General features: G+C 37.3%; 1 protein-coding gene across 2 annotated transcripts in view; it reads right to left on the reverse strand.

Annotated features, from left to right (window-relative positions):
* Positions 1-299: 299 nt before the first annotated feature.
* Positions 300-25,476, reverse strand: part of NKAP (NFKB activating protein) — a 37,700-nt gene continuing 12,523 nt past the window's right edge. For both annotated transcript variants that reach the window (XM_023553858.2, XM_003414774.4), the window contains exons 5-9: positions 10,995-11,058; positions 9,045-9,154; positions 8,872-8,947; positions 7,385-7,534; positions 300-4,364 (exon numbers count right to left, since the gene is read on the reverse strand). In XM_023553858.2, the coding sequence (XP_023409626.1) occupies positions 4,190-4,364; positions 7,385-7,534; positions 8,872-8,947; positions 9,045-9,154; positions 10,995-11,058 (575 nt within the window). In that variant the 3' untranslated portion in view covers positions 300-4,189. The remainder of the gene's footprint in view (positions 4,365-7,384; positions 7,535-8,871; positions 8,948-9,044; positions 9,155-10,994; positions 11,059-25,476) is intronic.

Below are 25,476 nucleotides of genomic sequence, written 5' to 3' on the forward strand. Positions count from 1 at the left end.
GGTTTCCCTACACACAGGCCCCTTCATTTACTGTGAGTTAAGCCTCACTGCTAAACAAACCTGGCATGCTGCCCTCCACAAGACATCGTCACAATCATGATGGCAGCAGAGTGGTTGAGGATTGGGGGCAATGAAACAGGGACGGGTTCAGTCTTGTGTCTTCTTCTTATCCTCACAAAAGATCATCACTTGTTCCTACCATCCCTATGAGGCTGTGTGGCCTGGGTGCAAAATTTTAAAATACCAAAGACAAAATTACATTACACTATGCATGATTACTTACAAGTATGTCAGAATACATATTTACATAGACAAACACTGGAAAGGAACATAAAATCCTGAAAATAATTGATGTTAGGCAGGTAGGGCTGTGAGTAATTTTTCTATTTTCTTAAACTTACATTTATGCAATAAATATAAAACAGGAGGGAAAATCCAATCAAAGCAACATAGAGAGACAAGAAGGTGGGAAATCAGCTAACTCTCCTTGGAGAACAAAAAATGTATTTAAAATACAATAGTCCTACTATTTGATTTATGGCTCTGGGGACTAAACACAGGTTACTAAGCAGTAACTCTCATGAGCCAAAAATAAAATACTTTAAGCGCTTTTACTCTTCCCTCTTCTTCCCCAAAGAATATGCTACTGAAGCCTGTTCTTCAGCAGATCTTTCCCTAACAAGCTCTGATGAAAGAAATGGTAAAGTTTTGAAATAAATTCAATCTTTTTCTTTCATTTACTCAATAAGCATTTGTCGAGTATCTACTCTGTGGAGGAGAGAGTTGGGGCAATCAAATGAAAATTCACAACGTTCATATACCACAAAATTGTTACATTTAAACTACCTTGCCTACTGAACAGAAGAGAAATTTGCTAACTCAGTCTTTAGGAATCAGTGACAAAAATACTTGTAGAGAAGAAAAATTTTAAATAGGGATTACAAAATTTAGATCATACAGGGAAGTAGATGGCTTCAGACTCATGAGTTTGGGACCTAGTTTCTGCTTAACTTTTGGAAACTATAGATTTATTAGCCTAGGCAGTAACTATCGTTAGGTATGTTGTTGTCAGTGCTGTTGAGTTGGTTCTGACTCATAGCGACTCGATGAACAACAGAACAAAACACTGCCCAGTCCTCCACCATCCTCACAATTCTAGCTTCTCAGGAACGTTCTGGCTGTACTTCTTAGAACGTTCTGGCAGGTTGTGGTCCATTCAATATTCTTTGCCAACACTGTAATTCAAAGGTGTCAATTCTTCAGTCTTCCTTATTCACTGTCCAGCTTTTGCATGCATATGAGGTGATCGAAAATACCATAGCTTGGGTCAAGCACACCATAGACCTCAGAGTGACATCCTTGCTTTTCAGCACTTTAAAGAAGTCTTCAGCAGCAGATTTCCCCAATATAATACTTCATTTGATTTCCTGACTGCTGCTTCCATGGGTGTTGACTATGGATCCAAGTACAATGAAATCCTTGACGACTTCAATCTTTTCTCCATTTATCACGATGTTGCTTATTGGTCCAGTTGTGAGGATTGTCTTCTTTATGCTGAGGTGCAATCCATACTGAAGGCTACATATAGTCTTTGATCTTCATCAGTAAGTGCTTCAAGTCCTCTTTACTTCCAGCAAGCAAGGTTGTGTCATCTGCATATTGCAGGTTGTTAATGAGTCTTCCTCCAATCCTGATACCACATTCTTCTTCATATAGTCCAGCTTCTCTGATTATCTGCTCAGCATACAGATTGCATAAGTATGGTAAAAGGATACAACCTTGACACACACCTTTTCTGATTTTAAACCACAGAGTATCCCCTTCTTCTGTTCAAACGACTGCCTCTTGGTCTATGTACAGGTTCCACATGAGCACAATTAAATGCTCTGGAATTCCCATTCTTTGCAATGTTATCCATAATTTTTATGGTCCATGCAGTTGAATGCCTTTGCACAGTCAATAAAACACAGGCAAACATCTTTCTGGTATTCTCTGCTTTCAGCCAGGATCCATCTGATATCAGCAATAATATCCCTCATTTCATGTCCTCTTCTGAATTTGGCTTGCATTTCTGGCAGTTCCCTGTTGAGGTATTGCTGCAACCATTTTTGAATGATCTTCAGCAAAATTTTACTTGCATGATATTAATGGTATTGTTTGATAATTTCCACATTCTGTTGGATCATCTTTCTTTGGAATGGGCACAAATATGGATCTCTTCCAGTCGATTGGCCAGGTAGCTGTCTTCCAAATTTCTTGGCATAGATGAGCAAGCACTTCCAGCGTTGCATCCATTTGTTGAAACATCTCAATTGGTATTCTGTCAATTCCCCAAGCCTTGTTTTTCCCCAATGTCTTCAGTGCAGCGTGGACTTCTTCCTTCAGTACCATCAGCTGTTGATCATATGCTGCCTCCTGAAATGGCTGAACGTCGACCAACTGTTTCTGTACAGTGACTTTGTATATTCCTTCCATCTTCTTTTGATGCTTCCTGCATTGTTCAATATTTTGCCCATACCCAACCCAGTGCTGTCGAGTGGATTCTGACACATAGCGACCCTATAGGACAGAGTAGAACTGCACCATAGAGTTTCCAAGGAGCGCCTGGTGGATTTGAACTGCCGGCCCTTTGGTTAGCAGCCGTAGCACTTAATCACTGTGCCACGAGGGCTTCCGTTTTGCCCACAGAATCCTTCTATTTTGCGACTTGAGGCTTGAATTTTAGGTAGAGATAATATAAATCACTTCACATTCAGAGGTCACAAATGTTGCTACACGTTTACTGGTTGTTTAGTTCATTAGCTGTGGATTAAAGGTAGACATTTTCCTGGAACATATGCTAAAGAGTAAAACTTTTGATCTATACTTTGAAATATGACTGCCTTATTTAAAAACTCTGAAAAAAAACCACTTTAAATTCTTATAAGGAGAAAGGGCATTTTATAACAGCATAGTCAGAACTTCCCCATCACCCATGTAATTTAAATTTGTCCTAGGCTTGTAACAATAGTGTAGCTCAAAACAACCTTAACAAAAACAGGCAAAACTTCTACCGCCTCCTCTCCCTCTACTCTTTGACCTAGCTAAAATTGAACAAAACAGGAAAGAAAAAAGATGGTGGTTTCATAACCTGTATTTTCTATTTCTCCCAAACTTAAAAGTCAATCATAGCCATAAAAAAGTGATAAAGGGGATTCTATACAACATTAAAGATTAAACTAAATGACAGTTATAAAAAATAAATTGAATGGTTTAACAATTTTTAAAATAAAATCTGTTTATTACATAAAGGACAGACTTAAAAACGTCTTAATATCATTTTAGTTTCAACCTTATGAAACTAAGTAAAAATACTGATCCATTATATTTTCCCGTATCAAACTCCTGACCATAGTTGACTCCCATTCTTCTGAGATTTTACCCTATCATCAAAGCACAGCTTATATCGAAATAATGTACTTAACATTGGCACAAATGTAGACTTCCCAAGATTTTATATTTGAAAGAACTGTTTTTAAGTAACTTATTAAAAATACTGTTTTTAAGTAACTTATAATTTTTTTAAATGTTCACATTTTCAATTCAACAAGTCTGTGGGTTAGTTTGCTTTTTTGGTTTGTTGGTCTTGTGGCAGAGGTAGGGACTAAAAGCAAAATACATTACTTTTATAGAAGACTATATATATATTATAAAAGTCAATTTTCAAATTCCAGATTTGCCTTTTTCAGCAATGCCTTCATTTTGTTAACAAAAGTGGTCTCCTGTATGTTTCTGTCAAGTCCATTTATAACGCATTCAAAACAGAGGAATAATAATTTCTCACAAGTTCAGTTGAGGGGGTAAGGCAGGTGTCATGGAGAGTTAATAGTAGCACTGTCCCATAATATAAGATTTAAGTTTCTCATCTCATTGACACTTTCTCCCCATGGCACCTCCTCCAGTACAGTAGGATCTCATCCATAATTTGGATTTTCAAATCAGAAAGTTATGGTCAATTCGAAATAACCCAAAGAACTTGTTAAAGTTATACTAATAAGCAGCTTTTTACTGAAGGACTGAAAGAATTAAATAGAAGGCACAGTATAACTGTAAAGCTCTTTCAGAATATAATAACCTTTTTGTGTATGTGTGGAAACCAAACTTTTGTTTTTTTGTTGTTAAAAATGTCTGCTGAATAATTAGAAAATCCTTATTTGTCATCCTTCCCTTTGGTCTTTCTGTATACCATCTCTCGAAAGCTGGCCAGAATCTTGTTTTCTCTTTTTCGTCTCTCTTCTTGGTTAAAGGATGCAAGGGCTCTCTTCTCATCAGCACTATAAATCTGGTTCTCTTTTCGCAGTCGTACAGCCTCCATTCGGCGATGCCTGGAGATAATTTTATTTTTGGCTTAATTCCTCAAAAATTATTCTCACAGCACTTCCTCACTAATCCTTTCTTAATATAGAGTGGTCTATTTAAAAAGTTGACAGATACAAACTGTGTTTTTGAAATGGGTTAAATTTTTGAAAGATCCTATGTTCTATCTGCTGATGTAATATGTCCTTTGATTCATTTCTAGTATTCAGATAATGATCTCTGATACTCTGTCAGCATAGTGAATATTAACATTAGTTTTAAATACTAAGAGCATATGTCTAGTTTGGTTATTTCCAGTAAAACCACGAGAAATGGGCAAATTATAAAACTTCTTGGGTAATATATTTATTTCCTACTAGCAATTATAGAGTTGACAGTAGAAAGATTTAACCTGTCATCAATTAGGTGGAACTTCTTACCATACAACTCAAACAGCCAAGTTTAAATCTATAATTGAAGAGGAGTTTTGGGGGCTGGATTTAACTTCCTTAGAATCTGGCAATGGCTCAAAGAAAAGAAAGGAGGGATTTAGCACAATGGCCAACTCAGGAAAGTATAGGGCCAGAGGCAGAGGGAAACTATTATATCATTTTCAAAAGGTCTGTTCGCTTAGTGCGAAAACTTCGTGAAGAACTGCCTCTTTTGTGTATGTGTCCCCAATCCTACACAATCAGTTAAAGATGGGGCTTGAGCTAAGTCTAGAAAAATGAGTAGGGAGAAGAGGGGAGAAGTATTTCAGGTTGGTATGGAGGTAGGGGAGTGGTAGGAAGGAAAATCAAGGCGATGAGAACATACTTAGGTTGCTCAGGGTACAGTGAGTAGAGCAATCAATCAGGGACAGAAAGTGCTATGTGCGTAGTGCTGTAAGAAACATCCTAGTACATAGGAAAGACTTTCTCTTGGGTATCTAGGTGGGTAGTTGTTGGATCATAAAGCATATGAATGCTCAGCTTTACAAGAAAATGCCAACTGTTTTCCAAAGTGGGTGTACCAATTTACACCACCACTAGCAATTTTTATAGACCCACATCCTCTCAAAATACTTAGCACTGTTGGAATTTTGAACTTTTGTCTATCAAATGGGTGTAAAATGGTATTTCACTGTGGTTTTGATTTCCATTTTCAAAGATAATGGACACATTTTTATGTATGTATTGGCCACATGTATTTTTTCCTCTGACAATGCCTGTTTGTGCCATTTTCCCATTTTTCTTTTGGGCTGCTTATAGGTATCCTTTAAATATTCTCAGTACTAACTCTATCAGTTATGTGATTGCAGAATCTTATTCCAGTTTGTATCTTGCCCTTTTCACTTTCTTTACGGTGTCTTTTGATGAACAGAGTGTTCTTACTTTAATCTAGGCAAATTTATCAATATTTTATTTTAAGGTTAGCACATTTTATGTCTTCTTTAAGAAACACTTCCCCACTCCAAGGTATACTGGCAAAGACATCTGCCCATATTTTACACTAATAGAGTGTTGAGGTTATTTTTAACAATTAAGTCCTTAATTTAGCTTCGCTGATTTTTATATATGGTGTGATATAGGGTTCTACTTTCGTCTTTTTCCATACGGGTAACCATTTTTTCCACTCCATTTATTGAACAGTTCCTTCTTTCCCCACTGATCTGACATGCCATCTCTTTCCTATACCAAAGTTCCATACATGCATAGCTCTATTCCTGGGCTCTCTATTTTATTCCATTGAACAATTCCCTTGTTGCCCCTCAAACTTTTTAAAGCACTATAAGCTTCATAATAAGTCCTTATATCTGGTGAGGCAAATCTCACCTTCCTGTTCTTCTTCATGAGTGCTCTCAATTTTTGGCTCTTTAGTCTAATATACAAATTTGAGAACCAGCTTATTAAGTTCCATGAGAAACTCTGTTGTGCTTTTGGCTGAAACTACACTGACTCTACAAATCAATTTGGGAACAACTGACAACTTTATAATATCCTATCCATGAACCTGGTATGTCTCCATTGGCTTAGGTCCTTTTTAATGTCTCTTAATAATGTTTTATAATTTTCCCTGAAGAAGTCTTAGGAATCTTTTGTTAAGATTTATTTCTAAGTACTTAATATTCTCTGATACTATTATAAATGTTGTTTTCTTTTTATTAAGTTATGTTTTCTAGTTGTTTGTTGCTGGCATATAGAAATGAATTGGTTTTTGTGTATTAACCTTATATCTAATCATTTGTTAAACCCTCCAATTATTTATAATCCATCAGAAGACTGTTTAGGGTTTTAAATGTTAACAATCATATCATTCACAAAGAATGAGTCTTATTCCCTCCTTCCCAGTCCCTATGCCTCTAATTTCTTTTTCGTGTCTTATTGTACTGGTCCTCCAATATAATATTTGCAAATGCTAGTTCTCAGAATTCCAAGATTCTAGAGGAGCTTTAGTAGTTCTGTAAATATTTGCTTCCAATTTCACTTAAAAACATTTACCTACTTTAAAAAATGTATAAAGTTTTTAAAAATCCAAAATTCAATTTGATCTTAGTACTGATGCCCTATAAGCTCACTCTCCTGGTTCTCTGTGGTACCTTGCTTCCTCTTCCCTAATTTTAGATTCATTCCCCCATGCTGAATCTGATGTCTGTCATAATCCTTTTCTGCCATTCACTCTCAGAAACCCTGAGTCCACAGAGAACTGGAGTCAAACTCAGAAACCAAGAAACATTGTCTTAAGAAAATGCTTTCCTAACTACCAAAATGCCACATTCCTCATGGGGCAGTGATAAATAGCTGAATTTAACTATAGCCTCCAGTGGATAAGATATCTGTACCAAAAGGACACTGGAAAGGTAGATTCTGTTAAGTTGGAATATAGCTGAGTTTGAGACTGAGTTATATATTTACTTGGAATTTTAGATAACCATATTTATACCAATATTTATGCTGTACTTTTCATTAGAAATGGTTACTTCATGAAAATCCATCACTAAAATATAATTCTGATAGTAAGAAAGGAAAAGATCTAATCATGGAAACTGACCGCGATGCCAAGAACATACCTGCTACCACTCATTACATAACCTGAGCATTCAAATGATGCAATCTCTTCACTTGTCAAGCCAATTTCACCTCTTCGTGGGATACGTTTTCCAGCTTTCACATATTCAGCCATAGCTGCACCTTCACCAGGTAACAGAGCATGGCCATAACTACAAAGTAATTCAGAATTCAGGAAAAGTCCGTTAAATCATTTCAATATAAAAAGATCCTCTAAAGAGAGCACAAAAAACCATTTTCTCTAAGAAAACAGTAGGGATAGCAGTGCTGAGCAGTAGTATGCTAGGAGGGCCAATGTGAATTACTTTTTAAAATTAGTGAACACTGAACTATGATCTACATAACTAAGCAAGAAAAGCAGACATACTTTGGAAGAACAAAAGAACTGATGGTAGTGAATGCAGATTCATGGTTTACAATTGTGAATTAATTTATCCCTACAGGTATCACTTTTACTGCTTCTCCCTCCAGCTAATTCCCTTTTCCTTTTTTCCCTTAAAAGAAGTTAAATAATGCATCTCAAATTAACATACTTTTTAGATTTACAATCAATAATAATGCTATAAGTAACAATTATCTATTAACTTTCATTCAAGAGGACTTTAAAAGTTACCATCCTTTCATTCAATTTAGTGTTTCTTATACCTGTTGGAAACCCTGGTGGCGTAGTAGTTAAGAGCTATGGCTGCTGTAACCAAAAGGTCGGCAGTTCGGTCTACCAGGTGCTCTTGGAAACCGTATGGGGCAGTTCTACTCTGTCCTATAGGGTCGCTGTAAGTCGGAATCGACTCGATGGAAATGGGTTTGTTGTTTTTTTTTTTTTTGAGTACCTATTAAACTCAAAGCTTGCCCTTGTGGAGTTTATAGGTTAATACGGATATAACTGCAACACAAGGTAGAATATATGATACAGTTCATAAATAAATAGGAAATACTGTGAGAATTAAAGTGGGATAAAAATCACATCTAACTGTGGGGTGGGGAGAGGTAATTGGGAATCATGTATGTACCCTCTTTTTTAAAAAGGGCTTTGAGGGATGGCAAGGATTTTGACAAGAAGAAAATGAGGGTAGGGAAGGAAAAAGAGGGCAGGGAAGAGAAGGGAAGGCTGTTGGGGGAAGACACAAGCTGGATAAGGCACAAAAGTGGGAAAATGCAGAATAAATACAAGGAACTTTTAGTAGTCTAGCTCAGTTGGAGCCTAGAGCATAAATGAGTAGAGGGAGATAAACCTGGCAAGGTTAGTTGGGGCCATACTCTTTGGAAGGTACTTAAAACAAAACAAAACAAAAACAAAACCTGTTGCTGTCAAGTCGATTCCAACTCATAGTGACCCTACAGGACGGGGTAGAACTGCCCCATAAGGTTTCCAAGGAGCAGCTGGTGGATTCAAACTGCCGATCTTCTGGTTAGCTGCCAAGCTCTTAACAACTGCACCACCAGGGCTCCTGGAAGGTACTTTAGATATTGTAGATACATTGCTACTTACTTCAAAGGTTTATCATCTTGAGAGGCAAGTGTTTTTGGAGCCTCTGGTCCAATTAAATCTGAAGGTTCTTCAGGCTCTGTACAAAAGATGTTCAGAAACGTATTCACATTTTGACTAATTGGTTAATTTAATGTTTCAGCTGTTCTGAGTCAAAGTCTATCAAAACAACCTACTTGATCGATCCTTCCAGGGATTCTCCAGAAACTCTTCTTGGGAATCTTTAGAGCTTGAATCACTGCTCTCTTTTCTATTCTTTTTAGACTTCTTTTTCTTGTATTTCTTCCTGTAGTGATTATAATTTGATGCAAATTTACTCAACAGTCCCATGTTAAAGGGCATCTTATTTTTTTAAGACAATGCAGGGTAAGACTGATTAAAATTATTTAAATTCCCAGCTTATTGAAACTTGTTAGAGAAGAATTTTAATTTAAAAATCCACTAACTTACTTAATCAAATCATGTTTCACTATATAAAAAAGATTACTAAAGCGAACAATTAATACAGTTTTAATGTTGTACAGAGACAAGAGAAATAAAGTAGTTTAAAAACAGTCTTATCGATTTGAGCATTAATAATAGTTTTAAGCATAATGGATTAAAATACATCAAATATGTTTAAATCCTTGGGTTCACAATGATACTAAAAAAAAAAAATACCCCATCAGTCACCTTTGGGGGATGTTAGGAAACCAACTCACTATTTTGAAAACTCATAAAACAAACAAACCAAAAAGAAATAAAGCAATCATATAGCCCTTTCTATATGAACTATACACTTCAGGGTAACCAAATAGTTGATGGTGTTAAGTTTCTCTTATTGAATTATTCTACCTAATAAATGAAGACAGAAAGACAGAATTAGACTATCACTATTTTGCAATCCCTAATGAAATAATGAATCTAGGCAATGATCATTAATGGTTGTTAATATGACGAAAAGATACAACCAGGCATTACATTATCTGCCTCCTGATGAATGTATACAATACCACCTATGAAGTATTCCTTGAATATTTATTTCAAACTTGAATCTGAACCTCACCAAGCCTCTAGACCTATCAATCTACAGGAAATACAGAGGACTAAGAACATGTTAAAGAACACCGGAAGAATGCAATCACTGCCTCCATGAACAACTGCCTCCTTTGTCATGAGACCAGAAGAACTGGATAGTGCCCAGCTACCATTACTAAATGTTTTGATCAAAGATTCTATAGAAGAATCCTGATCAAAAGAGAGAAAATGCAGAATGGAATTTCAAATTCTCATGGAGTCCAGACTTTTTGGAGTCATGGAGGCTGGATGAACCTCTGAAACTACTGCCCTGAGAAAATCTTTAAACCTTAAACCAAAAATATCTTCAGAAGTCTTCTTTAAACCAAACAAAAGTTTAGCTTAACCAGTAAAGGATGTCTGCCATAAGCATTGTGCTCTTTTAAGAACTATCTATATAGCATCAAATTGACAACAGCAACCTGAAAGATTAGATGGGAAACTTAGGGGGCACAATTCAGAAAAGGAGGGTCAGAATGATTATACAACTTGAAGAATGTAATGAATGTCACTGAATTGTACACGTAGAAATTGTTGAATTGGTGAATGTTCTGCTGTGTATATTGTCAACAAAACAAAATAAATTAAAAAAATGCAATCGGCAAAATCTATACTACAGGAAACTCTACGGGACAAGTGATTCGTAGAGTGATAAACAGCAAGAACAAAAAGGGAAGGGGAACCTATTTATTTAAAGAGATCTAAGAGACATTTAAGAGACATATCAACCAATTGTAACTTATGGACATTATTTGGATCTTGATTTCAACACACTATAAAAAAACTGATGATAATTCAGGAACTACTGTTAAGTTTTTTAGGTATGATAATGTTATTGTGGTTATGATTTTTTTTTTTAAAAAAAAGAGTGTCTATCTTTTAGAGAAATGTGCTGAAGTGTTTATGGATGAAATAATATCTGGGATTGGTTTCAAAATGATTGGGGGTAGTGGAGACTGCCTACAAGTTGACAGTTGTTCAAGGTGGGTGATGGGTACATGGAGGATCATTATAATACTTTTTGTAATTTTACAAACATTTCCTTAATAAAAATTAAGAAAAAAACTGACGATCTGTGCTTCTTCTTCTTTTCCTTTTTCTTGTTTTTCTTTGCCCTCCTTTTTGTATCTTCATCTGCAAATTAAAACACATTATAATTGAAAAAAATGTTAAACTCTAAAACCCCAATACCTTTGAATATATAGGTATCCGATTGCTGTCCCATTAGTTGTTACAGAGAAATGAATTCATTCAAACATTTATTCCTATTTTCCAGAAACTGTGCTAGGCATTGGAGACATAGAAATTAAAGTTATATCTTGTATTAGACGATACAGGGTATTATTATTACTTTTACCGTGTGAGATAACGATATTATCGTTAAATAGGAACATGTCCTTATTTTTTAGAGATGTGTACAAAAATATTTAGGTTTGAAATATGATATTTAAAATTTACTTTGAATACATCAGCAAAAAAGAAAAACACATCTGAAGCAAATATATTGAAATGCTAACAATTGTTAAATCTAGGTAATAAGTATATGGTGTAAGGTCATTATGATTTGGAATCTACTCCATGGCAACTGGGTTTAGTGGAACCTGGTGGCGCAGTGGTTAAGCGCTTGGCTGCTAACCAAAAGGTCGGCAGTTTGAACCCACCAGCTGCTCCGCAGGAGAAAGATGTGGCAGTCTGTTTTCATAAAGATTACAGCCTCGCAAACAAAAATCAGTTGGGTTTCTATACAACAGCAATGAGAAATCTGAAATGGAAATTAGGGAAACAATTCCATTCACAATAGCATCTAAAGAATAAAATACCTAGGAATAACTATAACCAGGGATGTGAAGAACTTATATAATGAAAACTATAAACCACTGCTGAAAGAGATTAAGGAAAACTTAAATAAATGGAAAGATGTTCCATGTCCACGGACTGGAAGATTTAATATTGTTAAGATGTCAGTACTAGCCAAAGCAATCTATAGATTCAATGCACTCCTGATCAAAATTCCAACAGCCTTCTTTACAAAAACAAACCAATCCTCAACTTTACATGGAATGACAAGAGGCCCCAAATAGATAAAGCAATGTTGAAAGAGAAAAATAAAGTAGGAGGACTCACACTTCTTGATTTTAAAACACATTATACAGCTACAGTCATCAAAACAGCCTGGTACTAGCTCAACAATAGAGACACAGACCAATGGAATAGAATTGAAAGTTCAGAAATAAACCCACACATCTATGCTCAACTGATTTTTGACAAGGGTGCTAAGTCCATTCGATGGGGAAAGAAGAGTCTCTTTAATAAATGATGCTGTGAAAACTGGGTTTTCACATGTAGAAAAATGAAACAGGATCCATGCCTCACACCATACACAAAAACAAATTCAAAATGAATTAAGGACTTAACGTGTAAACTAAAACTATAAAATTTTTAAAAGAATGAGGAGCAACGCTGTCATGGCTAGCTTTCAAAAATGGATTATCTAACATAATAACAAAAGCACAAACAGCAAAAGACAAAATAAATAAATGGGACCTTATAAAAATGAAAAACATTTGTTCTTCAAAAGACTACAAAAGAAGTGAGAAGACAAGCTACAGACTGGGAGAATATCTTTGGAAACCATATGTCTGACAAGAGCTTAATAACCAAAACATACAAAACTTTGACAACAAAAACATGAATAGACATTTCATCAAAGAGGACATTTAAACGGCCACCAAACACATAAAAACATGCTCAGTGTCATTAGTCATCAGAGAGATACAAACCAAAACCACAATGTGGTATCATTTCATTCCCACTAGGATGGCTAAGATTAAAAAAAACAAAATAAATGTTGGTTATGATGTGGGGAAATTGTAACCCTTGTCCATTGCTGGTAGGAATGCAAAATGGTATAGCCATTGTGGAAAACACTGTGGCAGTTCCTAAAAAAAAATAAAAATGGAACTATTATATGATCTAGCAATTCCACTCTTAGGTATATACCCAAAAGACTTGAAAGCAGAGATTTAAAAAGAGAATTGTATACTAATGCTCACTGCAGCACTATTCACAGTAGCCAAAATGTGGAAATACCCTAAGTACCCATCAACAAATGAATAAACAAAACGTGGTACATACAATGGAATACTACTCAGCCAGTAGAAGAAATGAAGTCTTGATACATGCTACAGTATGGATGGAGCTTGAAGACATTATGCTGAGCAAAAAAAAGCCACTCACGAAAGGACAAATACTGTATGAACTCACTTATATAAAAAGACAAGAAAAGGTAAATATACAGAGACCAAAGTGTATTAGTGGTTACCAGGAGTGGGAGGAACAGGGGAAAAGAGGGGTTACCAGTGAAGGAACAATCACATTGATTAAGGGTAGGGTTGCACAGCTGATTATCATAATTGCTGTCAATAAGTTGTACACCTACCTGTAAAAAGCTGAATTGGCGAAAGTTGTGTGGTAGATAAATTTACAGTAAAAACAACAAAATGAATAGCTGCTGAGGCTGCTTATGTACACCAAACACCTCATGGGATTTGGTTCCTTGGTTTGGAGGTTTAGGGTCATGGCTTCATGGGACATCCCAGTTAATTGGTCTAATAACATGTTAGGTGCTTCTGTTCTACCTCCTAGTTCACTATGTAATGCCTGGGGTCTTAAAAGCTTGCAAGCAGCCATCCAAGGCACAACAATTTATATCTATTTACCTGGAACAACAGAGGAAGAAGAAGAGTCAGGAAGAGGAGGAGGATATGGAATGTGTGGCTAATTGCCTCCATGAACATGTGCCTCCTTTTCCATGAGACCAGAAGAAATGGATGGTGCCTGGCTACCACTACTGATCATTTTGATCAAAGATTCCATATAAGAATCCTGATCAAAAGCGGGAAAATGTGGACCAGAATTGAAAATTCTCATGGATTCTAGAATTTCTGGAGCCACGGAGAATGGATGAACCCTTAAAAATAGTACCCTGAGGAGGCAGGGCCAAGATGGCAGAATAGACAGATGCTTCTGGCAAGCCCTCTTACAACAACGACCCGAAAAAACAAGTGAAATGAGTATATTTATGACAAGCTAGGAGCCCTGAACATCAAAGGCAGAGTTAGAAAATAAACTAAGTGGCAGGGGGAGGAAGTGACGGTTCAAAGGTGGAGAGGAGTTACCGGACCTGAATCGCTGGGAGCCTTCAGGTACCATTCCCAGGAGCGGCTGCAGTGGGCTGATACTAGCGTTCGGCCACAGTTTCCTCAGGGAGAAGCAACAAGTCACACAGCCTACTCACACCTCCAGAACCAGAGAAGAATGGTGCTCTCCGCAAAAGCTAAGTACTTGCGTATATTTTACTGCACCCGCTGCCCCCAAGCCGGCTTCAGCGGCTGTTGATTTCCCTGCGCCTGACATGGGCCCTGTTGAGTGCCTAGAGCCATCCTTCTGGCCTTGGAGAAGGAATAAATTCGCAATTGGGGGAAAAGATAATTTGCCAGCTCCACTAAACAGGGGAGCTCAGGACAGAAGCGGTTCCTGTCCAGGTATAAATGGTCCGTGAACTTTGAGTACCTTTCCCCCCTGCATGGACCCGTGTGGGCCTATTTCAGAAGAATAGGCCTTTGTTGGCAGACTACAACTGTTTGTCAGCTGTGTGGTGGAGAGGTGGGTGTTTGATATTTGACACCCCTTTGCCTATTAAACAGAGTCCTCACCTACCCATATCTCGGGGCATAAGGACTGGTGGCTCCACACAGGTCACCCAGCCACCTGTGACAGGGGTCCAAGAATAACTGGTACCTCCCAGTCCTTATGACCAAAACCTTTGGGTGCCCATGGTCCATCTGCAGAACCCACCCACCTGCACGCTCTAGGGAATAGGGATGCACTTTCATCAGAGACACTTGTGGGTCAGTTATCAGCCCCCTGCTTTGTTCAGAGCATGACCCCCTGCTGCAACCAGATACCGGTACCCACACCAATCACCACTGCCCCTCTAAGACTCTAGGACAGAGCCTGTACCACACACTTGATGATCAGCTACCTGGACACCTAAGCTGAATTCATACAAGAAAAGTGAATGCACTGCTAGACTGATATACCTGATAACAGCTCTAGCCATCTGGGGACAGGATGTCAGAGCTCCAAGGGCAAAAATAATCAAACTAGATCACTCAAGCAACCCATTTGGGCATATCAAAATAAAATAAAGCAAGAAGCTACGATACAGTAAGTAAACATAAAATAAACTAATACAACAACTTTTAGATGGCTTGGAGACAACAGTCAATATCAAGTCATATAAAGCAACAGACTATGATTGCCTCAACAAGCTCTCAAAACAGAGAATCAAGGGATCTTCTGAATGAAAGTGCCTTCCTGGAATTACCAGAGGCAGAATACAAAAGGTTAATATACAGAACCCTTCAAGACATCGGGAAGGAAATCAGGCAATATGCAGAGCAAGCCAAGAAACACAAAGATAAAGCAGTTGAAGAAATATTAAAAAGGTTATTCAGGAACATAATGAAAAATTTAATAAGCTGGAAAAATCCATAGACAGACACCAATCAGAAATTCAGAAGATTAACAATAAAATTACAGAATTAGACAACTCAACAGAAAGTCAGATGAGCAGAATTGAGCAAGTGGAAGGCCGAATTTGTGAACTTGAAGAAAAATCAGATAAAAGAACTTAAAATAAAAATGAAGAAACCTTAAGAATCATGTGGAACTCTATCAAGAGAAATAACCTACGAGTGATTGGAGCACCAGAACAGGGAGGGATAACAGAAAATACAGAGAGAATTATTGAAGATTTGTTGGCAAGAAACTTCCCTGATATTGTGAAAGATGAGAAGATATCTATACAAGATGCTCACTGAACTCCACATGAGGTAGATTTTAAAAGGAAGTCACCAAGATATACTATAATCAAACTTGGCAAAACCAAAGATAAAGAGAGAATTATAAGAGCAGCGAGGGATAAATGAAAAGTCACCTACAAAGGAAAGTCAAGAAGAATAAGCTTGGACTACTCGGCAGAAACCATGCAAGCAAGAAGGCAATGGGTACACTTATATAAAGCATTGATGGAAAAAGCTGCCACCCAAGAATAATATATCCAGCAGAACTGTCTCTCAAATACGAAGGTGAAATTAGGACATTTCCAGATAAATAGAAGTTTAGGGAATTCGTAAAAACCAAACCAAAACTACAAGAAATACTAAAGGGAGTTCTTTGGTTACAAAATCAATAATATTGGGTATCAATCCAAGACTAGAACACTGGATAGAGCAATCAAATGTCAACCCAGACACGGAAATCACAAAAATAAATCAAAATAAAAAAATGTTCAAAACAGGGAAACAGTGATGTTATTATGTAAAAGAAGACAACATTAAAACAATAAAGAGGGACTAAGAAACACAATCACAGATCTTTCATATGGAGAGGAAGACAAGGTGATACAAAGAAATAAAAGGTAGGTTTAAATTTAGAAAAATGGGGTAAATAACGAGGTAACCACAAAGGAGACAAACTATCCTGCACATCAAAATAAAACACAAGAAAAAATAGAGACTCAGCAGAAACAAAATCAACAAAAACGAATATGAGGAAAAGACAATATATGAACTACTCAGCACAAAAAATTAAGTGGGAAAAAGAAACTATCAACAACACACAAAAAAAGACATCAAAATCATAGCACTAATAAAAATACCTATCCATAATTACGCTGAATGTAAATGAACTAAACGCACTAATAAAGAGACAGAAAGTGGCAGAATGGATTAAAAAACATAATCTGTCTATATGCTGCCTACAAGAGATACACATTAGACTTAGAAACACAAGCTAAAACTCAAAGGATGGAAAAAATATATATCAAGCAAACAACAATCAAAAAAGAGCAGCAGTGGCAACATTAATTTCTGACAAAATGGACTTTAAAGTTAAAGCAACCATAAACAATAAGGAAGGACACTATATAATGATTAAAGGGACAATATACCAGGAGGATATAACCATATCAAATATTTATGCACCCAATGACAGGGCTGCAAGATACATAAAACAAACTCTATCAGCATTGAAAAGTGAGATAGACAGCTCCACAATTATAGTAGGAGACTTCAACACACCACTTTTGGTGAAGGATAGGACATCCAGAAAGAAGCTCAATAAAGACATGAAGATCTAAATGCCACAATCAACTAACTTGACCTTATAGACAGATACAGAACACTCCACCCAACAGCAGCCAAATATACTTTCTTTTCTAGTGTACTTGGAACATTCTCTAGAATAGACCACATATTAGGTCATAAAGCAAGCCTTAGCAGAATACAAAACATCAAATTTTACAAAGCATCTTCTCTGACCATAAGGCCATAGAAGTAGAAATCAATAACAGAAAAAGCAGGGAAAAGAAATCAAATGCGTGGAAACTGAACAATACCCTGCTCAAAAAAGAGCAGGTTATAGAAGACATAAAGGATAGAAATAAGAAATTCATAGAATCCAATGAAAAGGAAAACACTTCCTATCAGAACCTTTGGGACACAATGAGAGCAGTGCTCAGAGTTCCATTTATATCAATAAATGCATGCATACAAAAAGAAGAAAGGGCCAAAATTAGAGAATTATCCCTACCACCTGAACATATACATATAGAAACAAAAGAAACCCTCAGGCACTAGAAGAAAGGAAATAATAAAAATTAGAGCAGAATTAACTGAAATAGAGAACAGAAAAACAATTGAAAGAGTTAACAAGACCAAAAGCTGGTTCTTTGAAAAAACAAACAAAATTGATAAACCACTGGCCAAACTGACAAAAGAAAAACAGGAGAGGAAGCAAATAACCAGAATAAGAAATGAGATGGGCGATATTACAACAGGCCCAACTGAAATTAAAAGAATCATACCAGATTACCATAAAAAATTATACTCTAAAAATTTGAAAACCTAGAAGAAATGGATGAATTCCTAGAAACACACTACGTACCTAAACTAACACAAACAGAGGCAGAACAATTATATAGACCCATAACAAAAGAAGAGATTGAAAAGGTAATCAAAAAACTCCCAACAAAAAAAACCCCTGGTCCGGACGGCTTCACTAAAGAGTTCTACCAAACTTTCAGAGAAGAGTTAACACCACTACTAATAAAGGTATTTGAGCATACCAAAGGACGGAATACTCCCAAACTCATTCTATGAAGCCAGCATTTCCCTGATACCAAAAACTAGGAAAGACACCACACACACACAAAAAAATTACAGACTTATATTCCTCATAAACTTAGATGTAAAAATCCTCAACAAAATCTAGCCAAAAGAGAGAGGCAGGGCCAATATGGCTGACTAGGTAGACGCTACCTCAGATCCCTCTTGCAACAAAGACTTGGAAAAACAAGTGAATCGATCACATACATGACAATCTACGAACCCTGACCATCAAACACAGATCTAAAGAGTTGACCTGAGTGACAGAGACTAAGAACGAACAACCACGGGGAAGAGCCTGGAGCCAGTGTCCCAGTCAGAAAACCTTGATGCCGGGCTTTGGACTGGGCGCAGGGTAGCTGAGCGCGGCATCCTGAGATGGTGCAAACATGGGACGCAGCCCTAGACCCCAGAAGTGACCTCAGGGGAAGCCCAGCCAGTGCACGCAGGCAGCGCAGTGACACGGGTGACAGGAGGAGAAGTCACTGGGAGGCAGTGACTGGTTTTGGAGCCTGGAGTGTGGAGTCCCAGCCAGGGAACCTTGGCGCTGGGCTTTGGACTGGGAACGGAGGAACTGACCACGGCTTCTGAGACAGCACAAGAAAAGGACGCGGGCCTGACCCTCGGGGACAATCTCGACCCAGCCAACGCACACAGGCTACACACCCCTCAGGAATCGCAGATAAAACAGTCATCACCAAGCAAGATAAGTAACTTTGTCTATATTCCTGGGTGCTACTCTCTCCCATCTATCTGATCCCTCCCTTCCCCTTACCAGGCGGCTTCATTAATATTGGAATTTCCTGAGCCAGAGAGTGAAGTGCTCTGCAGTATTTTTGTTTGCTTTTTTTTTTTGGTCTTTTCCTAACCCATTCTCCTGGCCTGAGAGAAGCAGCTACAAAAAACCCAGGGACCAAAAATCCTTCCCTGACTTCCCGAAATTGGACTAAGAATACAGAAACAGCTCCAGCCAAGCATATGAGATCCATGGTCTTGGGCTTTCATCCCTACAGGAAACAAGGTGGCTATTATAATGCAAAGGCAATTCTGATAGGGATTTGACTGTAATTGTTTTAGTGGATTACTGGAAAGACAAGTTTCCCAGGTCTGATATCTCTGCATATTAAACAGAGCCCTAACTGACCCACAACGGGGAACTGAGGGCTGAAGCTCCCCCCAGACCACCTAGCCTCCTGCCTTAGGGGTCTGAGGATGGTGACACCTACCAATTTGTAGAGGTACATGCATTGGGTGCCTAAGGTACAGCTGCAGAGCCCACCCACCAAAGTGCTTTAGGAATAGAGACACACCTACCTCACTGGCACTTGGGGGAAGCCTGTCAGCATCCTGCCCCCCCTGGAGTGTGACTCCCTGCTGCTACTAGAATCTGGGGCACACAACTAGCACCACTACTCCTCTAGGTGGATAGGTGACAGTCTGCACCACACACTTAGTGTGCCAAAATCACATTCTACTCAAGAATAGTGAATGGACTCAGGCTTATATATCTGGCAACAGCCCAAACCAGCTGGTAATAGGACATAAGTGATTCAAGGGCTACAACAATCAAGATAGCACAATCTAGTAGTCCATCTACGTATACTGAAAGAAAACAAAACAAAATAAGACTCAGTGAGCAAATATAAAATAAATCATTACAATATCTTATACATGGCCCAGAGACAGCAGTCAATATCAAACCACATAAAGAAGCAGACCATGACTGCTTCTACAAATCCCCAAATTAAAGAATCAAAATCTTTCCCACATGAAGATACAATCTTGGAATTGCCAGATGCAGAATATAAAAAACTAATTTACAGAATGCTTCAAGACATCTGGGATGACCTCATAACTGAAATAAGGCAATGTACAGAAAAAGCCAAGGAACACACTGATAAAGCAGTTGAAGAACTCAAAAAGATAATTCAAGAGCATAGTGGAAAAATTAATAAGTTGTAAGAATCCACAGAGAGACAGCATTCAGAAATCCAAAAGATTAACAATAAAATTACAGAATTAGACAACGCAATAGGAAGTCACAGAAGCAGAGTGGAGCAATTGGAATGCAGAGTGGTGGATCTGGAGGATAAGGGAATTGACACCAATATAGCTGGAAAAAAAATCAGATAAAAGAATTAAAAAAAATGAAGAAACCCTAAGAATCCTGTGGGACTCTATCAAGAAGAATAACTTGTGTGTGACTTGAGTTCCAGAACAGGGAGGGATAACAGAAAATACAGAGAGAATAGTTGAAGATCTGTTGGCAGAGAACTTCCCTGACATCATGAAAGACGAAAGGATATCTACCTAGGATGCTCATCGAAGCCCATGTAAGAGTGATCCAAAAAGAAAATCACCAAGACATATTATCATCAAACTTGCCAAAACCAAAGATAAAGAGAAAATTTTAAAAGCAGCCAAGGATAAAAGAAAGGTCCCCTACAAAGGAGAATCAATAAGTTCAGACTACTCAGCAGAAACCATGCAGTCAAGAAGGCAATGGGATGACATATATAGAGCACTGAAGGAGAAAAACATCCTGTCAAGGATCATATATCCAGCAAAACTCTCTCTCAAATATGAAGGTGAAATTAAAACATTTACAGATGAACAGAAGCTTAGAAATTTGCAAAAACCAAACCAAAGCTACAAGAAATACTAAAGGAAATTATTTGGTAAGAAAATCAATAATATCGGATACCAGCACAACACAAGGTCACAGAACAGAACATCCTGATATCAACTCAAATAGGGAAATCACAAAAACAAATTAAGATTAATTTTTAAAAAGAAAAAAAGGCTCAAAACAGGGAATCATTGAAGTCATTATGTAAAAGATCACAATAATCAAAAAGAGGGACGAAATACAGGAGGCATAGAACTGCCATATGGAGAGGGAAACAAGGTGATATAGGACAATACAAGTTAGGTTTTTACTTAGAAAAATAGGGGTAAATATTAAGGTAACTACAAAGAGGTATAACAACTCCATAACTCAAAATAAAAACCAAGAAAAACATAACGACTCAGCAAACATAAATTCGACTACTATGAAAATGAGGAACACACAATTTACAAAGAAAAACGTCTCAGCACAAAAAAGCAAGTAGAAAAATGAAATTATCAACAACACACACAAAAATGCATCAAAATGACAGCACTAAACACATACTTATCTATAATTACGCTGAATGTAAATGGATTAAATGCACCAAAAAAGAGACAGAGAGTCTCAGACTGGATAAAGAAACACGATCCGTCTATATGCTGCCTACAAGAGACACACCTTAGACTTAGAAACACAAACAAACTAAAACTCAAAGGATGGAAAAAAATATATCAAGCAAGCAACAAGGAAAAAAAAGCAGGAGTAGTAATATTAATTTCTGACAAAACAGGCTTTAAAGTTAAATCCACCAAAAGGATAAAGAAGGTCACTACATAATGATTAAAGGGACAATTGACCAGGAAGATATAACCATATTAAATATTTATGCACCCAATGACAGGGCTGCAAGATACATAACACAAACTTTAACAGAACTGAAAAGTGAGATAGACACCTGCACAATTATAGTAGGAGACTTCAACGCACCACTTTCGGAGAAGGACAGGACATCCAGTAAAAAGCTCAATAGAGACACGGAAGACATAATAGCTACAATCAACCAATTTGACCTCATAGACTTATACAGAACACTCCACCCAACAGCTACAAAGTATACATTTTTTTTCTAGAAGACATGGAACATTCTCTAGAATAGACCACATATTAGGTCATAAAACACACCTTTGCAGAATCCAAAACATCGAAATATTACAAAGCATCTTCTCAGACCACAAGGCCATAAAAGTGGAAATCAATAACAGAAAAATGAGGGAAAAGAAATCAAATACTTGGAAACTGAACAATACCCTGCTCAAAAAACACTGGGTTATAGAAGACATTAAGGAGGGAATAAAGAAATTCATAGACTGTAACGAGAATGAAAACACTTCCTATCAAAACCTCTGGCACACAACAAAAGCAGTGCTCAGAGGTCAATTTATATCGATAAATGCACACATACATAAAGAAGAGCGAGCCAAAATCAGAGAACTGTCCCTACAACTTGAACGAATAGAAAGCGAGCAACAAAAGAATCCATCAGGCACCAGAAGAAAACACACAATTAAAATTAGAATTGAACTAAATGAATTAGAGAACAGAAAAATAATTGAGAGAATTAACAAAGCCAAAAGCTGGTTCTTTGAAAAAATTAACAAAATTGATAAACCATTGGCCAGACTGACTAAAGAAATACAGGAAAGGAAAGAAAGGACCCGAATAAGAAACGAGATGGGCCATATCACAACAGGCCCAACTGAAATTAAAAGAATCATATCAGATTATTATGCAAAATTGTACTCTAACAAATTTGCAAACCTACAAGAAATGGATGAACTCCTAGAAAAACACTACCTACCTAAACTAACACAATCACAAGTAGAACAACTAAATAGACCCATAACAAAAAAAGAGATTGAAAAGGAAATCGAAAAGCTCCCAACAAAAAAAAAGCCCTGGCCCGGATGGCTTCACTGCAGAGATACACCAAACGTTCAGAGAAGAGTTAATACCACTACTACTAAAGGTATTTCAAAGCATAGAAAATGACGGAATACTACCTAACTCATTCTACGAAGCCACCATATCCCTGATACCAAAACCAGGTAAAGACACCACAAAAAAAGAAAATTACAGACCTATATCCCTTATGAACAGAGATGTAAAAATCCTCAACAAAATTCTAGCCAATAGAATTCAACAACATATCAAAAAAATAATCCACCACGACCAAGTGGGATTTATACCAGGTATGCAAGGCTGGTTTAATATTAGGAAAACCATTAATGTAATCCACCACATAAATAAAACAAAAGACAAAAACCACATGATCTTATCAATTGATGCAGAAAAGGCATTTGACAAAGTCCAACACCCATTCATGATAAAAACTCTCACCAAAATAGGAACTGAAGGAAAATTCCTCAACATAATAAAGGGCATCTATACAAAGCCGACAGCCAACATTACTCTAAACGGAGAGAGCCTGAAAGCATTTCCCTTGACAACAGGAACCAGACAATGATGCCCTTTATCACCGCTCTTATTCGACATTGTGCTACAGGTGCTAGCCAGAGCAATTAGGCTAGACAATGAAATAAAGGGCATCCGGATTGGCAAGGAAGAAGTAAAATTATCTCTATTTGCAGATCACATGATATTATATACAGAAAACCCTAAGGAATCATCTAGAAACGTACTGAAACTAATAGAAGAGTTTGGCAGAATCTCAGGTTATAAGATAAACATACAAAAATCACTTGGATTCCTCTACATCAACAAAAAGAACATCGAAGAGGAAATCACCAAATCAATACCATTCACAGTAGCCCCCAAGAAGATAAAATACTTAGGAATAAATCTTACCAAAGATGTAAAAGACCTATACAAAGAAAACTACAAAGTACAAGTGCAAGAAACTAATAGGGACCTACATAAGTGGAAAAACATACCTTGCTCATGGATAGGAAGACTTAACATAGTAAAAATGTCTATTCTACCAAAAGCCATCTATACATACAATGCACTTCCGATCCAAATTCCAATGACGTTTTTTAATGTGATGGAGAAAAAATCACCAACTTCATATGGAAAAGAAAGAAGCCCCGGAAAAGTAAAGCATTACTGAAAAAGAAGAAGAAAGTGGGAGGCCTCACTCTACCTGATTTTAGAACATATTACACAGCCACAGTAGTCAAAACAACCTGGTACTGGTACAACAACAGGCACATAGACCAATGGAACAGAATCCATCCACATATGAGCAGCTGATATTTGACAAAGGCCCAGTGTCAGTTAATTGGGGAAAAGATAGTCTTTTTAACAAATGGTGCTGGCATAACTGGATAGCTGTTTGCAAAAATATGAAACAGGACCCATACCTCACACCATGCACAAAAACTAACTCTAAGTGGATCAAAGACCTAAACATAAAGACTAAAACGATAAAGATCATGGAAGAAAAAATAGGGACGTCAGGAGCCCTAATACAAGGCATAAACAGAATACAAAATATTACCAAAAATGACGAAGAGAAACCAGATAACTGGGAGCTCCTAAAAATCAAACACCTATGCTCATCTAAAGAATTCACCAAAAGAGTAAAAAGACCACCTACAGATTGGGAAAAAATTTTCAGCTATGACATCTCCTACCAGCGCCTGATCTCTGAAATCTATATGATTCTGTTAAAACTCGACCACAAAAAGACAAACAACCCAATCAAGAAGTGGGCAAAGGATATGAACACGCACTTCACTAAAGAAGATATTCAGGCAGCTAACAGATACATGAGAAAATGCTCTCTATCATTAGCCATTAGAGAAATGCAAATCAAAACTACGATGAGATTCCATCTCACTCCAACAAGGCTGGCATTAATCCAAAAAACACAACATAATAAATGATGGAGAGGCTGCGGAGAGATTGGAACTCTCATACACTGCTGGTGGGAATGTCAAATGGTACAGCCACTTTGGAAATCTATCTGGCGTTTTCTTAAAAAGTTAGAAATAGAACTACCATACAACCCAGAAATCCCACTCCTTGGAATATACCCTAGAGAAATAAGAGCCTTTACACAAAGAGATATATGCACACCCATGTTTATTAGCAAAAAGCTGGAAGCAACCAAGGTGTCCATCAACGGATGAATGGTTAAATAAATTATGGTATATTTACACAATGGAATACTATGCATCGATAAAGAACAGTGACGAATCTGTGAAACATTTCATAACATGGAAGAACCTGGAAGGCATTATGCTGAGCGAAATTAGTCAGAGGCAAAAGGACAAATATTGTATAAGACCACTATTATAAGTTCTTGAGAAACAGTATAAACTGAGAAGAACACATACTTTTGTGGTTACGAGGGGGGGACGGAGGGAGGGTGGGAGAGGGTTATTTACTGATTAGTTAGTATATAAGAACTACTTTAGGTGAAGGGAAGGACAATACCCAATAAGGGGAAGGTCAGCTCAACTGGACTGGACCAAAAGCAAAGAAGTTTCCGGGATAAACTGAATGCTTCAAAGGTCAGCGGAGCAAGGGCGGGGGTTTGGGGACTATGGCTTAAGGGGACTTCTAAGTCAACTGGCAAAATAATTCTTTTATGAAAACATTCTGCATCCCACTTTGAAATGTGGCGTCTGGGGTCTTAAATGCTAACAAGTAGCCATCTGAGATGCATCAATTGGTCTCAGCCCATCT

This window comes from Loxodonta africana, chromosome X, assembly GCF_030014295.1.
Source record: "Loxodonta africana isolate mLoxAfr1 chromosome X, mLoxAfr1.hap2, whole genome shotgun sequence".
Classification (NCBI taxonomy): domain Eukaryota; kingdom Metazoa; phylum Chordata; class Mammalia; order Proboscidea; family Elephantidae; genus Loxodonta; species Loxodonta africana.